This window comes from Argopecten irradians, chromosome 15, assembly GCF_041381155.1.
Source record: "Argopecten irradians isolate NY chromosome 15, Ai_NY, whole genome shotgun sequence".
Lineage (NCBI taxonomy): Eukaryota > Metazoa > Mollusca > Bivalvia > Pectinida > Pectinidae > Argopecten > Argopecten irradians.
Window position 1 is genome coordinate 2,646,845 of NC_091148.1, and position 17,682 is coordinate 2,664,526.

Below are 17,682 nucleotides of genomic sequence, written 5' to 3' on the forward strand. Positions count from 1 at the left end.
ATCATTTTTCAGTCTTTGCAAGAAAAGCACGTCAGCAATGACATTCTACTTGACATGTAATCATTTTTTCAGTCTTTGCAAGAAAAGCACGTCAGCAATGACATTCTACTTGACATGTAATCATTTTTTCAGTCTTTGCAAGAAAAGCACGTCAGCAATGACATTCTACTTGACATGTAATCATTTTTTCAGTCTTTGCAAGCAAAAGCACGTCAGCAATGACATTCTACTTGACATGTAATCATTTTTTCAGTCTTTGCAAGAAAAGCACGTCAGCAATGACATTCTACTTGACATGTAATCATTTTTTCAGTCTTTGCAAGAAAAGCACGTCAGCAATGACATTCTACTTGACATGTAATCATTTTTTCAGTCTTTGCAAGAAAAGCACGTCAGCAATGACATTCTACTTGACATGTAATCATTTTTTCAGTCTTTGCAAGAAAAGCACGTCAGCAATGACATTCTACTTGACATGTAATCATTTTTTCAGTCTTTGCAAGAAAAGCACGTCAGCAATGACATTCTACTTGACATGTAATCATTTTTTCAGTCTTTGCAAGAAAAGCACGTCAGCAATGACATTCTACTTGACATGTAATCATTTTTTCAGTCTTTGCAAGAAAAGCACGTCAGCAATGACATTCTACTTGACATGTAATCATTTTTTCAGTCTTTGCAAGAAAAAAAGCACGTCAGCAATGACATTCTACTTGACATGTAATAATCATTTTTTCAGTCTTTGCAAGAAAAGCACGTCAGCAATGACATTCTACTTGACATGTAATCATTTTTTCAGTCTTTTGCAAGAAAAGCACGTCAGCAATGACATTCTACTTGACATGTAATCATTTTTTCAGTCTTTGCAAGAAAAGCACGTCAGCAATGACATTCTACTTGACATGTAATCATTTTTTTCAGTCTTTGCAAGAAAAGCACGTCAGCAATGACATTCTACTTGACATGTAATCATTTTTTCAGTCTTTGCAAGAAAAGCACGTCAGCAATGACATTCTACTTGACATGTAACATGTATCATTTTTTCAGTCTTTGCAAGAAAAGCACGTCAGCAATGACATTCTACTTGACATGTAATCATTTTTTCAGTCTTTGCAAGAAAAGCACGTCAGCAATGACATTCTACTTGACATGTAATCATTTTTTCAGTCTTTGCAAGAAAAGCACGTCAGCAATGACATTCTACTTGACATGTAATCATTTTTTCAGTCTTTGCAAGAAAAGCACGTCAGCAATGACATTCTACTTGACATGTAATCATTTTTTCAGTCTTTGCAAGAAAAGCACGTCAGCAATGACATTCTACTTGACATGTAATCATTTTTTCAGTCTTTGCAAGAAAAGCACGTCAGCAATGACATTCTACTTGACATGTAATCATTTTTTTCAGTCTTTGCAAGAAAAGCACGTCAGCAATGACATTCTACTTGACATGTAATCATTTTTTCAGTCTTTGCAAGAAAAGCACGTCAGCAATGACATTCTACTTGACATGTAATCATTTTTTCAGTCTTTGCAAGAAAAGCACGTCAGCAATGACATTCTACTTGACATGTAATCATTTTTTCAGTCTTTGCAAGAAAAGCACGTCAGCAATGACATTCTACTTGACATGTAATCATTTTTTCAGTCTTTGCAAGAAAAGCACGTCAGCAATGACATTCTACTTGACATGTAATCATTTTTTCAGTCTTTGCAAGAAAAGCACGTCAGCAATGACAACTTGCACTTTGCAAGAAAAGCACGTCAGCAATGACATTCTACTTGACATGTAATCATTTTTTTCAGTCTTTGCAAGAAAAGCACGTCAGCAATGACATTCTACTTGACATGTAATCATTTTTTCAGTCTTTGCAAGAAAAGCACGTCAGCAATGACATTCTACTTGACATGTAATCATTTTTTCAGTCTTTGCAAGAAAAGCACGTCAGCAATGACATTCTACTTGACATGTAATCATTTTTTCAGTCTTTGCAAGAAAAGCACGTCAGCAATGACATTCTACTTGACATGTAATCATTTTTTCAGTCTTTGCAAGAAAAGCACGTCAGCAATGACATTCTACTTGACATGTAATCATTTTTTCAGTCTTTGCAAGAAAAGCACGTCAGCAATGACATTCTACTTGACATGTAATCATTTTTTCAGTCTTTGCAAGAAAAGCACGTCAGCAATGACATTCTACTTGACATGTAATCATTTTTTCAGTCTTTGCAAGAAAAGCACGTAGCAGCAACTTGAATGACATTCTAGTCTTTTGACATGTAATCATCATTTTTTTCAGTCTTTGCAAGAAAAGCACGTCAGCTATGACGTTCTATAAGACAGTCTCAGACGAGACAAATATGTTCTTCTTCGAGTTCAACAGCAAAAAGTCGGCTGGTGACAACACTGGGAAGAAGGGATTCAAACTTGTGGTCACTGCTTACGAGTCTGGTAATTATATGAATAGTCCATTTTCCGTCATGACGGAATCGAACTCGCCGGGTTGGTTTTCGCTTTCATAATCGCCAATACCAGAAACTTCTGGAATAACTTTGTTTGAAAATGGCAGCGAGTAATGACTTAATCTCTCAATGTATTTAAGCTTTACAACAATGTAGCTATCAGAGTAAGATATCTCTACGTGCAATATTTACACTGAATTGTGTGAGGCGGTGAAACACCTCAATCTACCATTAGATCCAGATTTTACATCTCGAATGCCCATACGTTTCTCTGAAATATAAATATAATTTACTGTAGAGTTGCAAATATTTTCGGGGGTTTTATTTTAATTTCGAAAAATAATTCAAATTCGCGAAGTTTAATACCTCTATCAAACGTATATGTATTTGCATACTGGAAAATCGCGAATTTTATATCCGCGACATTTAGCAACTATACAGTATAAATAAAAGAAAAAGTTTTGTCTTAGCCAATCACAAGTGACGTTACAAAATGTTACGTAATTTTTCGATTGGCTAAGCAAAAACTTTTATCGAATTTAGTTTGAGGGGAACTCTAATGCCACGTAATGATTTCTAGGGGTCTCTCATGCTGCACCTTGTAGGCTGCATATAACCAGTATTTATATATATAATTTTGGTCACTCTTATGCCTTATCATGATTTCTAGGGGTCTCGCATGTTGCCCTCTGTAATCTGTATATCAACCATTATCAAAGTGATGTTATTGATTTTCAGGCTGTTCAAAGAGACCCTGTAAGAACTACGTGTCGTGTGAAGACCTCGCTAACGGCCAATACACCTGTAAATGCCAGGTCGGATATTCCGGAACCAACTGTGACCAGGTGGCAGGTAGGAGCTGCGTGATTGTTCTCCCAACATTTAAAGATGACACATGTTGATCAGACTTCATTTCAATGCTTATGGTTGTAATTCATTTCCGAGTTAGCCTTCTCCATCTCCATGTCTCTTGTAAACCTATAAGTTAAAGTTGTGCTATCTTCTTCTTAAACAGTATTGAATTTTGACGCTACATCGTTTCCAAAAGGCCAAGTTATGTCATCATTAAATATAAAAGTATTTGTTTATGACCAACTTTGCGTCAATTACAAAATCAAGATACTCAAATTATATATATCAAACATATAATCTTTGTCAGAATGATTTCAGTATAAATACAAAATAAATAATAATTTAATACTTAATTACATATAATGAGAGTTTCTTTGCAATGTTATAATTTGATAGCAATACGCGTAAACTAATATTTCAAGACACGAAAATCATTTTTTTAAAGAAAAACAAAGGTCGAAGAACGAACCCTTGCAGTACACTTATTTCTATAAGGAACAGGCGTTTCGGGCTATAAGTTCATAAAAACTGTTTCTATTTACTGATAATTATTATCCAAGACTTGACGCCAGTACTTAAGGTGACACAGCCGAACAGATTAACATTCAGAAATTGAATTCGAAAAATATCTATGATACCGCAAAGCCGTGTTATTTGCATTTTCTTGTGATTTTAATAATAATGAAAAAAAGTCTTAAATTTTCGCCATCTGGCCTTAACAATACTATATACTTCAAGTATCTCTTGGACACAAACAGCAGTTCATAATTTTTCATTTTTCCTTTTTTTATTTTAATTTTCATTTCTGATACAGATACTAGAAGCTAACTCAATGGATCCTATTTATATTCACTGTTGAATGTATCTATAACTGTACTTTGAACAAAAGAGTATTACTAATTTTTGACATTTTATTCATTCAATGATGGACTGGAATTATTTACAAATTGTTTCTCTACTTTTTTTTACAGAGAAATGTCATCCTGCTTGAATTACAGTGTAACTTTTATCTTAAAGCTAGTTTTGGTAGTTTATACAATAATTCTGACTAAAATTTGCGGTCATATGTATATATCATTATTATTTTTACGGGAGAAGACGGATTAAAAGTTTACAACTTGCATTTAATCCTATAGGTATATAATGTACAAATATCATAGTAATTTCCAGCGAAATCGTGAAAACTTCATGTCGCGGAGATACAGTATTTGAAATGTTATGTAAGCTATAAAATTTAACAAAAATACATTTGTAACCTGATGCAAATGCACTATATTGCTTATGAAACACATGACTACGTTTGAACTCCACAGCTGATGCCGTGGTGACGTGTAACTTTGAAACTGACATGGAAGGAAAATGCTGCCTTAAGAATGATAAGACCGTAACGAACGCGATCTGGTTTGAACAGGGGGTAAGATACGTAATCATTATCAAAATGATTTGATTTATTATGCTACACTCATTTCTGTTGGCTAGAAGTATGAGGTTATTTTCATAGACTGAGAGATTTGCACGTCGAATATTATTATGTCATAAAGAGGAACAATCATTGGCCAAACTCAAATTGGGCTAATATATCAACTCACAACATCTTAATTGGTTTTTTTGTCTAACAAAATACATAAAAACAATAAAACTAATGCCTAATTAGTCTTTTTGAGTTATTGAAATTACATTATATGAATGTCCTTCCGTTTTTTACCCTGTGACTTCATAAACCCAAAATATTGAAATAATGCTTACATGTAAGAGGGTAGAAAGAGCGGGATGATGTTCATAAGTAACGAGGCGTTACTCTCCTCATAAATCAACATTCATGAAGTTGCGAGTAGTAATTAGTCAAGCTTGATTTTCTAGCAAGCATTTCCGGTGGCTTCAAAACATCTATGTCATTTATGTCCTAACATGAAAAATGACGTCGCCTTTTGTAACAGCTCGACGGTTTCATAGAGTCCCAGAAAGAATTAGATGGAAGTACACTGATAATCTTCAGTAGACTAGTAATGTTTTGGAGTCATAATCAAAAGTGAGAGCGTTCTCTCATTATAAATCGTTCCGAGATTCATTTAGGGTGCACCCTTGCTTGCGTTATATAAAAAATTATCCAAGTTGAATTCGTCGACATAACGAAGTTTGAATGGATATAATACGTTGCGTAGTTTGATCATGTTAATTGTACCCATATTTGTTTTTAATTGTTTCATATTTTAATTCCGTGTACACAGAAGGGACAAATTGGACAAACGAATGTATTCGCAAAAGATGGAGCCGTATTTGCGAGTCCACTTGCAAACCGATATGGACTTATCGCAAAATTGCAAACAGAATTAACTTTTGCAGGTACGTGATATTTGTCCAATCTTCTCTAAATAGACAGACAGTTTCTTTATTTTTTTCATTAAACTGCATAGGGCTGAAGCTGAAATATTTGATGCAACAATATTTTTTCAGAAGAGGCATAAAAACAGTTATTTGAAATATACCAATCTTTATAGTTTAATGTGCCTTCCCACTAATTGATTGTTATAATATGTTTGTACAATAACGTCACATTAGAACGTCATTTAATCTTCTTTGACATTATTGCATTTTAACGTGTTTTGAAGTAGGTAATTGTTCAAAAACATTAAATCATTAAGTAACAATCGTAAAAGCGTATTTTTGATTGTGACGTGAATTCACGTCGTTTTCTCCGAAAGTTTGACGTTACGTTCGCAAACACATGATGTCACAATCTATACCTACCCGGAAGGGGCGACAACTATGTAATATGCAAATACAGAGTACTGTATAATTGATATATTTTGCGAGGAGAAAATTTCGCTACTTCGATACTTATTTGCGGTGAAACATGTTAGCGCATTTCTTAATTCCTAACAGTAATAAGCCCACATGCTGTCTTACTATTTACTTTACATTTTATGCAGATATTTAAGTTCCGTGAATTAAACTTGATGAAGTTGATAAAGCTTAATTAAACCCTAGCGAATAACGTCGACTGTGCAATATTCGACGTTTTATATATTTAGGCTATTTTATGAATAAAATCTAATGTACAGTGTGCGACGTTGTATATGTTGGGGGTATTTTGTGAAGAAAGTCGAGTGTACACTATTCGACGTTTTGTATATTTGTGCTATTCTTAGCGGGCGCGCGGTGTGTACAGTTCACTGCCTTGGTGGAGGCCCGAACAGGACAGACACAGTCTAAACTAGAGGTCTTCACCGTCAACGGGGAGACAAAGACAAAAATTTCCTCAGTTACCGATACAGCAAACGCCTGGAAGGATTTCAAAATTCCTGTTGGAAACCTTCTTAATAGCAAGGTACGATACTACAGAACTCAAAATAATCAAAATGGAGTTTACATTAATCCAGTAATATTACTTTCCCTAGCAATTATATTTTACATATTTTTTTCGTTTATCGAATTTTTATTGCAATATTATACTTGTGATATTTTATGATTTAATCTAGGTACACATGTATTTGGTTAATTTTTGTTGTTGTAAATTTTAGGTCGTTTTCGAAGGAACGATTGGCCCTACAATGGTGGCATTAGATAACGTTATTATATCAGAGCAGTGTGCTGGAACGGGAGGTATGTCAAATGTAATCTTTGTCTGAAATGGATGATCAAGTGGGTTTTTGGACACTATCTCCGACAGTGATTAATAATCAGTACTAATTTTCTTCAGAAGTCTATTGAATATCATGGGACATCATTCTTTCACTTGCATCTGTTTAGACACATCTTAAGCATTACAAAAAAATACAGACTACCATCCATAATAAATATATAACTCACGTTTTGCTTCTCCCAATGCGCTTGAATATTTATTTTAGCTCCATCAGAATTATCTGTCGACACATCACCGATTTCGTCACTTCTTCCTTCCGTCTGTATTGCCTTATTAGCGAAATTTGTTCTGGAAATTAGTACGTGTACTTTCCTTTACCTGAATTGCGAGCACATGTGAAACCGAGACGTCTGCACTACAGTATACATATGCGTTCAAATACACGGCACCTAGATGCTAGTTAATACCCGCTGGGCGGTGGTTTTTCTCCGGGTACTCTGGATTATCTCCACCCAAAAAACCTGGCACGTCATTAAATGACCCTGGCTGTTAATATGACGTTAAAATAACAAAACCAAAAATCAACTTAATCCCCTAATAAAACTGTTGAAATCATAACATTAACCTATTACACGCAATTTAAAACAATAACAATAATTATATTATTTCTAAAGCTATACAACATAGTTATCTTAAATTTACAAGCTAATATTTACATTTTGATTTTTAATTCACAGCAACTGTTTGCGCCAATCAACCGTGTAAAAATGGAGGTGTTTGTTCGGTTTCTGGAGATTCATTCCAGTGCGCATGCCAGTCTGGTTTCACAGGATCAACCTGCGAGACAGTTGGTAAAATATACATTTTATTGTTTTATCTCCCTATTGGTGCCAAATTCCAGAAAAATATGACAACGCAAAAGTAAAAGATCAAAAGTGCCAGAATCACTAATGTTGCAGTACATTCATTGAATATAACATCACTTAATACAGACAATTTATACTTTTTTCAGCCATAAAACATATGATCAACAATATTCACAATTATCATTTAATCGCGTATTTCATTTTTTCTAATGTTTTTATGATCTAATGCTTTTATGGTGTTTAATAGTTAAACCATGCGATGCTAAGCCGTGCCAGAACAATGGTCAATGTCTGAACAAGGTCTCTGGATCGAACCAGTATACATGTGTGTGTGTTGATGGATACAAAGGCACCAACTGTGAAACAATAGGTTTGTCATTGTCATATAACGTTCACTAGTTTGCTATTGTTGTATTTAGGGTCAGAGGTCAACGGTTTTTTAAAATAAATGGTTCACTGTTTTGTTATAGAAACTATATTACTCTCATAGCAAATGTTTAAATAAATTCTATATATTCATATATAATTATCCTTAAAGGCCCTATGTCTTTCCGAAACAAGAATTTTAAAACTCTTAAAACATTAATAACATAAGAATATATTTATATATCGATAGCCAAAGATATGGTTACAACACTAAACAAATGATTCCCGAATGCAAAAGTGCGACTGATGGGCGTTTGAGAGACTTTTATAATTATTACTTGTAATCCTGTAATCCTTGTTGTTTGACAAAACAATAGCATAATGTGAAATCAATACATGATTTGTCTTACAGATAAACAATGCGCTGCTGGCCAGTGGAAATGTGCAGATGGCCAATGTATAGCCAATGAGTTCCGCTGTGACTACCGTATCACACACTGCAATGATAAGTCGGACGAAGCAGGATGTCGTGAGTATATTTCAAAACCACTAGGATCCAAATACCATTCCATTTAAATGTGATTGAGAATAAATTGAACGTGAAAGAAAATTTTGCACTTCCTCCTCGTCTCCTCCTCCTACTCTTTCTTCTTCTTCTTCGTCTTCTTCGTGTTTGCTTCTTCTGTCCCTATTTGATATGCTGTTCGGAAAACAAATTACTGAAAATGCTTAATTTACCTTTTGAATAGGTGCCCCTTCCTTATAAGATATAGCATGAGTTATGTTTCACCATTTTATGTTTAATAAGAAATTGAACACGTAAATAATATTGCAAAAACATTTTGATACACCATACAACTGAAACTAATCGCAATGATATATTTCGCGATTTCGTGGGTTATGGTACGGTCGCAAAATTTGATAATTGAAATGTAGGAAAAGAGTTAACAAAATATAGACTTATAACAAAATCAAGAAATTTCCGTTTCTCTTTTTAGGTTAAAATCGCGATAAATTTAGGCCGTAACCTAAAATAAATAAATATCTAGTTGGTAAAAACAAGGGAAGCTCACCCTTGTGACACTACTCTTCTCTTCTCTGTGTTTTATCGATTTCTAGTACAAATCTATAATGTCTCTTTTCCCTTTTCCATGTATAATCAAATTTAGGATGTATTTCAGCATCGCGTTTTTATCTTTTACTGGTAATGATATGAAGACCTAACCAAGTATTTTCTATATTCTTGGTTATTCTTGGTCTTTCTGCTGTACGTTGAAAACGTCGACATAATTAAACGTGTCTATTTTTCAGCCAATCGTTGCTTGCCAAACCCTTGTCAGAATGGAGGAAAGTGTGAAAACGAAAAGGATAATTTCAAATGTACATGCGCCAATGGATTTACAGGCGCTACCTGCACCGAAACACGTATGTCATGTGTTTCGCATCGAACTTGTATGAATTAAAATGAAAACTATTTTGCTTTATCAGACATCAGCTGTAAAAAAAAAGATAAAATGATAACGAATTCAATTGAAATGAATCTGTGAGACCCACTAGTTTCCATCTCAATTTTCTGTGACTTTATTTCAGATAAAAAGATAAAACATTTATAATTATTGCAAATAATATTTTGCGTAAAAATCAAACTTTCTCTGAATTTACATAAATGCTTATATTGCAAACATTCCACGCTTTACAGTATTTGATGAAAATCTTCTTTCCGATGATTTTCAAATATATCATACATCTTTGTTTGGATCTCTTTTAGTGACATGTACAACCTCCCAGTTTAAGTGTGCTAATGGAGAGAAATGTATTCCGAAGAATTATAAATGTGATCAATTTGACGACTGTACTGACAGAAGCGATGAACTCAGCTGCAGTAAGTACACATCTAGTGTCGCCATGAATTTCTTTTCTGAATTTTTTTTTAAATTTTAATATCAAACAATTTTATTACAAAATCAAATGGGATTAGACAGCAGCCATTGCCGATGTAAATCTTCGCCATGGATACTTTATGACATGTGAAAGTTTCAGGTAACTAAACGGTCAAGAAATTACTTTTTATGTTTTTAATTGCTTCTGATCATGTTTTATATCATTTCATTCTTCATTTGTAAAGGTCTCTAAATATGTATATAATAAATGTAATGTTGATAAATAGATGATCTCACATGAGTGGCTATGTGATCAATCGAGTTCAATGATTTGATGTGCCACGAGGCTTTAGGCAAGTGGTATATCAAATTATCTAACGACTTTAATAAATTATATATTACATAGTAACGAGTAAAAGATTCTACTTATTTTGTAACTTTCATTAATATAATGGTAAATTAGTGTTTTTATTTTGTCTTAATATAAAACAATAGAAATACGGTTCGGATGTGAAGTTTCCGTCTAGTGGAAAAACCATGTCAGGTCATATATAGATAATGACGTCAAAACTACCTGTGACGTCATAATAGTGTTTTTACACGTGTGTCTTACGATATTTATGGTTTGGTTTCATATGGCTGAGTCAGTTATATGATAAAGTCCTTTTATGCAGTGTTTTGGCTTCAACATTTAACTAGAATGTTGTTGCCATGCTAATTATACATGATAAATACTTCAAATGCACTTTTTAACAATTTCTTTAAGCTTTCAAACCTGTCTATCAAGACCACCTGAGTGATAAATAGTAATATTCTCCCATACTCGACAGGGTTACCACGCGGTTGCTAGGAAATGGAAAACTCTGTATTTAATACAGGTCACACGTACTAATGACATTACTTCATCAATACATGCGGCGGCCACTGTTTTGACGACGTCATTATTAATAAGCGAATTGCGACATTCTTGAGATGGATGGCGCTATGAAAATGTCAAAAGAACTGATTGTCCACCTTTACCTAAAAGTATGGGAGAAAATAATCAACCATGTGTTCGTTATGGACAGATAACTCTGGACTAGGTTCCGGTTCCAAAATCTTTCACTTAGGTTCCGATACCTTTCCCCACCTGACAGACTCATGTCAAATACTCTTTCTTTATACCCAAATGGTCCTTATACACAGGTTAAACCTGTTGGAATTAACCATGTCGGATCCCAAATATTCAGAAGGTATTCAGTGTACCAAGATTGTCGTTAAGACAGACTCTACTGTGTATCTACGTTTAATGATATATTCTGTGCTTTCTATTGGCCTGTAATTCTGACCAATCAGCAATGTCTTTACAGAGTCTTGTAATTCAGACCAGTTTAGATGCACCAATGGTGTATGTATACCAGGAACCTACAAATGTGATAATATCAAGGACTGTGATGACAACAGCGACGAGCAGGGATGTCGTAAGTGTAATTATAGCAAGACAAAACGAAGCACTTTCCTGAATTTCTATCATCAACTTATAAAATAAGTCCATACAACGATAATCCTCTCTGCGCAAGGCATTAAATCTGCACGTAGGGAGTACTAACGTTTTTGAAAAATGTCTATGTTCCCTGTCTGTCACCAGCTTAGTCAACAAAATGTTTGAACTGCACGTAGTGTGTACAAATGCTTTTTAAAAAGGTCTATTGCCGATTTGCATATTACAGAGTTATCTGCACTTGCGGATAGGTATTGATTGTGACGTTTTGTGATGTTTTTGCGAGCGTAACGTCATACATTTCGGAGAAAATGACGTGAATTGCACTCACAAAAAAATGACGTAACAATTGATACATACCCGCAAGGGAACTAACTCTGTACTATGCAAAGAGGGAATATTTTATACTGCTGATATATTGTGATGGTTAACACCATACTATGAGACACTCTTGATGGTTAATGAACATTACCTGATAGGTTAATATCATCCAATGAGAATCTATCTGGTCAAATTAACCTTACTGACCAATCAGCGCTGTCGTTACAGCTTCCGGAGGGGCATGTAATTCAGAGGAGTTTACATGCGCAAGTGGTGAATGTATACAAGCAGATTATAAATGTGATGACTATCCGGACTGTGGAGATAGCAGTGACGAGCTGGGATGTAGTAAGTGTGTGATTAGAGCAGTTGACAGGTTAATGTTCTTCCCTTCCTGTCATCACCTGATATAATTAGTCCATACAACAAAAATCTCTCCACAATATATTAAAACTTCACGCAGGGAGTACTAATGTTGTTGATAATATCTTGCGCAGAGAGGATTATCGTTTTATGGACTAATTATATAAGCTGATGTTAAGAATTTAGGGAACTGCGTAGTTTTATAGGTTAACATCAGTCAAGAAGACACTCTTGATGGTTAAACGCACATTATCTGGCTCCTGATATATCTTATGTTAAAAATTTGATTTAAGTCAGTTTTTGTTTCGAGAAATTGAGGCCTGATAAGGTTGATATCATCCAATGAAAATAGAGCTGGTCACATTATTTGTTCCTGATAGGGCAAAATAATCCAATGATACTCTAGCTGGTCACATTTATCTGCCATTGTTTGTATCTAGACACAGTTTCACTTATCATTAGTCTACATATCACATTCGACACCGCCAACGTATAAGATTCAAATGCTTAAGTTGCACACTCATCACTTTAATGACCATTGCTTTTGCTTCCTATATATCATCACAGTTTACACATGTAAATAATGAATTGATTCCCGACTTAATATAAACTGAATGTATTTAATAATAATAATTAAGATTCGTGTTTTTGCAACGAGTTTAACAAAGGTTTTGACAAAGTAAAAAAAACCAACAATTTTATAAAGTGCAGTAAATAATTATTTTTTTCTCTTTTTTTAATGTATTTTTTTAAATGCGTCCAAATGAAATTTTCAATGCGTATTCCGCCCCATGATAAGACCGAGTCACTAAACATACATATTGCAATATATTTGATTTGTAATTAGACCTGAACATTCCGTCATGCATACTACAGAGTTACCTCCCTTGCGGGTAGGTATCTCATTGTGACGTCATTATTTTGTGAGCGAAACTCACGTCGTTTTCTCTGGAAAGTATGACGTTACGCTCGCAAACACATGACGTCACAATCATTACCTACCCAAAAGTGTAGGTAACTCTTTAATTTGCAAACACATAATACTGAGTAAATGCCAAATATTGTCTACTTATCACTTTTAAAATTTAATTCTATGGTGACGCATCTCTATAGAGTGGCATATAGCAATAACTAACCGGAAGATTATATGACTCTTTCATATGTACATATGTAGGATAGAGCTATTCCATCCGAGGGTACAGAAATTTGGGTCAGAACCGAGACTCCCAAAGGGGTCTATCTTACATAGCTGTCTTTCATGGGAAAACTCTATCTTATATGGCCAGCTACAGTGTATTTAGTTTTTGTTTCCATGTTTAAAGATACTCCACCGCCGACAGAGCTTAAATGATATCCTTCATTTGAACAATAATTGATGTTTAATCGTGTATATATGTGTCTAATTAACACAAAAATACATTTAACATAACTTATTTTGCTTTTGGTACATGTATGTACAATCAGATTCGATACAGGGAATAGTGCCAGGGATTTTTTTTACGGAACGCAATTGACAAGTTTAATCTTGAAGTGAAATAAGAGGCTCAAACTTTACAATGATGGTAATGGGATAAAGTAAGTAACTTTTGTAACTGAAGAAAAATACTTATTCGGCTGCTCCTGATTTTGATTGAGAAAACAAATCATTTGTCCGCATTTGGAACATCTTTAAAACAAGGTCGTGGAATGTAAAAGATTTACAAACATTGTCTTGTAGCTTCTCGGAGGAATATTGGTGAAAGCAAATCGACATCCTCCAAAAATGAAGCGTCTCTGAAATCAACACTTCGAGATCTCCTTGTTCAGCTGAGGGAACTGAAGGAGTCAACACATCAAAATAAATAGAAATGTAAGTTCAATCAGTTAAAAGAGGACAGCAGGATCCTCGTAAGTATATATCAATAACATGGTACCTTTACCCAGTCACAACAGACATTAAAATAACTTTTATATACGGATTTTGTTTTTGCAAATGTTTTTACATTTTTCTCTTCTTCGGCTTTGTAATGTCTGAATACGTATGCATTTGGGTATACGGAGTCTATTTAGTATTTACTAATTTCATTCTCTCTAAAAACAAAAACAGGTATATATACGGTAGTGCATGTACGAACAGTTGGCAAACAGTGGGTGAATGTCTGTGTTTTGGGAGACTTCGGTATATTTGTGTTGTTCTCCTTCTATAGTGTTATCTTACTGAAGCATACGGCCAAAGATAGCGAACAACACACTCCACTAGATCGCGTATTTACATAGGGAATTTTTTTCAAAAAAAAAGAAATATTTATCTGTAACAATTATCAATTACATGTAGATAAATATTTATTCTTCTCCTCGCAGCAAAATTAATTATGAATTAAATAAGTTTGTTTCATTGGTATTCATACAAATTTGTTATCATAATTATTATGAATATCGAGAGTTATGGGTCAAGGAAATCAACGGTTGTTTTCCATATAACACTGAATCCTTATAATATCGAGTTACTAATATTCAAACAGCCTATAGTGTTTCTATTACAGACCAGTTGTTTAATTTCGTGGATGTAATATTTGCGATTTTCTGTTTTTAACGTATTCGCGGGGGTTATTTTCACGAATTATCTTTGTAGAATTTGAAAGCGTCATTCATACGACAGACTATAAATAGTGGGCAAAGAAGTAATTCTAACAGTGTGGACAAAAGATTGCCTTTTCGAGACTTAAAATAGATTTATATTTGATAAACCATTCATGTGTTAAATTTTGCGACGTATTATTTCGCGATTTTGGATGAATCCGCGAATTTAGCGAAATTAAAACCCCCGCAAATATCAGCAACTATATAGTATCCAAAATACAAACAGTGATATAGATAGAAGATATGTATAATTAATTTTCTTTTTTTGTTTTAGGCTTCAGCACAGTGACAACGAATACGACTGTCACAAGTTTACACTCCCATTATCTTATAACCGGATACAGGCATCATAATAAAGCTGTAAAAATAGTTAATCCATCATTTATATATAATTAATGTTTCTTTTTTTTTCATACCAAAGCTGGCTTTCTGATTGGTCACTTTTTTTTGCATACCACTCTGGAAAAAAACAACCCAAAAAATCCGAGAAAAATAATTGTTTCCAAACTGTGTGAATCCTCATAGCTAAAACATATAAATATACATATTCATTATAAAAATAATGTTTCATAATTCATCATGTATATACAAAAAGATATATATTCATTATAAAGATAATGTTTTGTGCTGCAGTGATTGTGATTTATTACATGGAAACGATACATGTCGTGTAGGTTTCCATAAAAAATAGATACAGGGACATTGAAAACTTCTATTGATTTTGTTTAAAGTCATCAAAACGTCACACAAACATGAACCATACTTTCCAACCTGAAAAAGTGGGAAGAACCGACTTAGCTTGCTGCCCGTAACGATGGTTACTATAGATCAACTGTAACATAGAAGTACAAAGAGAGAAAACCCATTCAGGCATGTCATTCGATTAACATGATTGTATGCATATATTTACGATTTCCTATATAAAGATATATCATGTATTACTCTGCTTTTGTTTTTCATGATATAATTCCATATGTAGCGCAGGGCAACATACGTAACAAAAAGAACGTTGTATGTCTCTTATAGGAATCCGACGCCGGTGGAAAATGGCCACCGATTTATCTACAAACTTTGTTTTATTATGTGACACATACACACCGCATGGATTGTGTCTTGTAACATTAAACTGTCGGAAGTAGGAAAAAATACATTATCGATATTACTCCAGGGGTTACTATCACTGACATTACATCCACCCCTGGACTATATCTTAGTAAACTGGAGGCAATAGACGACACATGTAATTGTGTCCTATGATGTACATCAAAAGCAACTGCCCCCACGTTCCCCAGGACGGGGGGGGGGGGGGGGCAAACATGTCTTTTTGCCCCCCCCCCCCCATTTTCGCCGACTGAAATTTTGTAAAAATGCTTATATGAAAGAAAAAAGGGTCCTCCTGCACATTTTTTCGTACTTCATTCTAGAAAATTTTCCGCTGCGCGGCGCATTTCCTAAAACGTTCAAGCACATAATGTCAAACCTTAATAGTAAAAATTCAATACACACGAACTAGACTAAAAATGTCCATCAAGGGATTCTATGTATATTTTTTTTAAATGTCTCTTAAAAGATCAATTTGTTTATATGTCTTAGCGAGACAATGAATTCATTTTTCTATGTCACACAACAATGTGCCGATGGTGTGAAGCCGGTATATTCAGATCGAGTAGGGTTGCATAACGTTATGACGACACAATTATCATTTCTCAATGCAGGTAGCTTTAAATCGAAAAATTACCATGTTAAGAACGCTTTATAATTATTAAAATACATCGTAAAACTCATCTCAGCCATTCTAAATCGTAATTTTTTTTCTCGGGGGAGACCCCCAGACCCCCCTAGCACCAAATTCTCGCGCCTTTGGGTGCTCGCAAATTCATCAAAATGCATCGTAAAACTCATCTAAGCCATTCTAAATCGTGTTTTTTTTTTTCGGGGGAGACCCCCGGACCCCCCAAAACACCAAAATCTCGCGCTTTCGGGCGCTCGCAAAATCATCAAAATACATTGTAAAACTCATCTCAGCCATTCTAGAATACAATAGTTTCTCGGGGGTCATCCCCAGCCCCTTAAAACACCAAAATCTCGCGCCTTTGACGCTCACACGCTAATTTGGCCAATTTGCGTATTCGTTTATTTCCTTTTAGCGACCCCACTGTCTATAAATGTGTACAAGGATTAAATTTAATGATATATGAAAAATGTACATAAAGCATATATGGTTGGGAGTTGAATTAATCTCCTTCTGAAGGTGCGACGGCGGGAGGGTGGGGGGTTGGGGTGGGGGGTGTTTACAAAATATTGAGGACCTTTGCCCCCCATTACGTTTCATCTTCCTACGCCACTGAGCAATAGCGATGTGAATCATCGTTAAAAATAAAGCTATCCAGAATTTTTTACAACATATTTATCAGAATATAAAAGAATGAAATTCTCAATTTATCGATAGCCTGATAGGACATCGAGACTTTGGAGCCTTTATGAATGCATCAACGTCTTTTTCTAATACATGAGTTAGAGTTATCTCGCTTGAATCAGTAATAAAGGTCTATACAATGTACATGTACACTTATGCATGTATGATTACATGTAGATACCGCCATAAATTAAAATTTTGATTATTCTGACAGGTTTTATTTGCTTGTTGAACATTCTTTCAATCATAAACCGTTTATCCAGTCATCTCGTATGTATACAATGATTTCTCGATATTTCATCATCACACAGGTATTCCTGTTCCGGTCTAAAAATAAAATGACATCATCAGACAGGTTTTGATTGGTCTATTCACCTAACGAGCCTGCTAAATTTAGCTTTGACGTGATGGTATATCCCACGGTGTATATAAAGCGAGTAACAGTCATTCTAAACCTCAGTTATTTGACAG

The 17,682-nt window shown here is 34.5% G+C and overlaps 1 protein-coding gene across 1 annotated transcript in view; it reads left to right on the forward strand.

The window, feature by feature from the left end:
* The window catches only part of LOC138308502 (fibropellin-1-like), a 38,176-nt gene extending 22,440 nt beyond the window's left edge, over window positions 1-15,736 (forward strand). The window contains exons 13-27 of the mRNA XM_069249509.1: window positions 2,303-2,454; window positions 3,204-3,317; window positions 4,631-4,731; window positions 5,546-5,660; window positions 6,467-6,645; window positions 6,839-6,920; window positions 7,638-7,751; window positions 8,014-8,136; window positions 8,545-8,661; window positions 9,444-9,557; window positions 9,901-10,014; window positions 11,362-11,472; window positions 12,042-12,161; window positions 13,894-14,025; window positions 15,070-15,736. Coding sequence (XP_069105610.1) covers window positions 2,303-2,454; window positions 3,204-3,317; window positions 4,631-4,731; window positions 5,546-5,660; window positions 6,467-6,645; window positions 6,839-6,920; window positions 7,638-7,751; window positions 8,014-8,136; window positions 8,545-8,661; window positions 9,444-9,557; window positions 9,901-10,014; window positions 11,362-11,472; window positions 12,042-12,161; window positions 13,894-14,021 — 1,684 coding nt within the window. The 3' untranslated portion in view covers window positions 14,022-14,025; window positions 15,070-15,736. The remainder of the gene's footprint in view (window positions 1-2,302; window positions 2,455-3,203; window positions 3,318-4,630; window positions 4,732-5,545; window positions 5,661-6,466; window positions 6,646-6,838; window positions 6,921-7,637; window positions 7,752-8,013; window positions 8,137-8,544; window positions 8,662-9,443; window positions 9,558-9,900; window positions 10,015-11,361; window positions 11,473-12,041; window positions 12,162-13,893; window positions 14,026-15,069) is intronic.
* The last annotated feature ends 1,946 nt before the right edge of the window (window positions 15,737-17,682 follow it).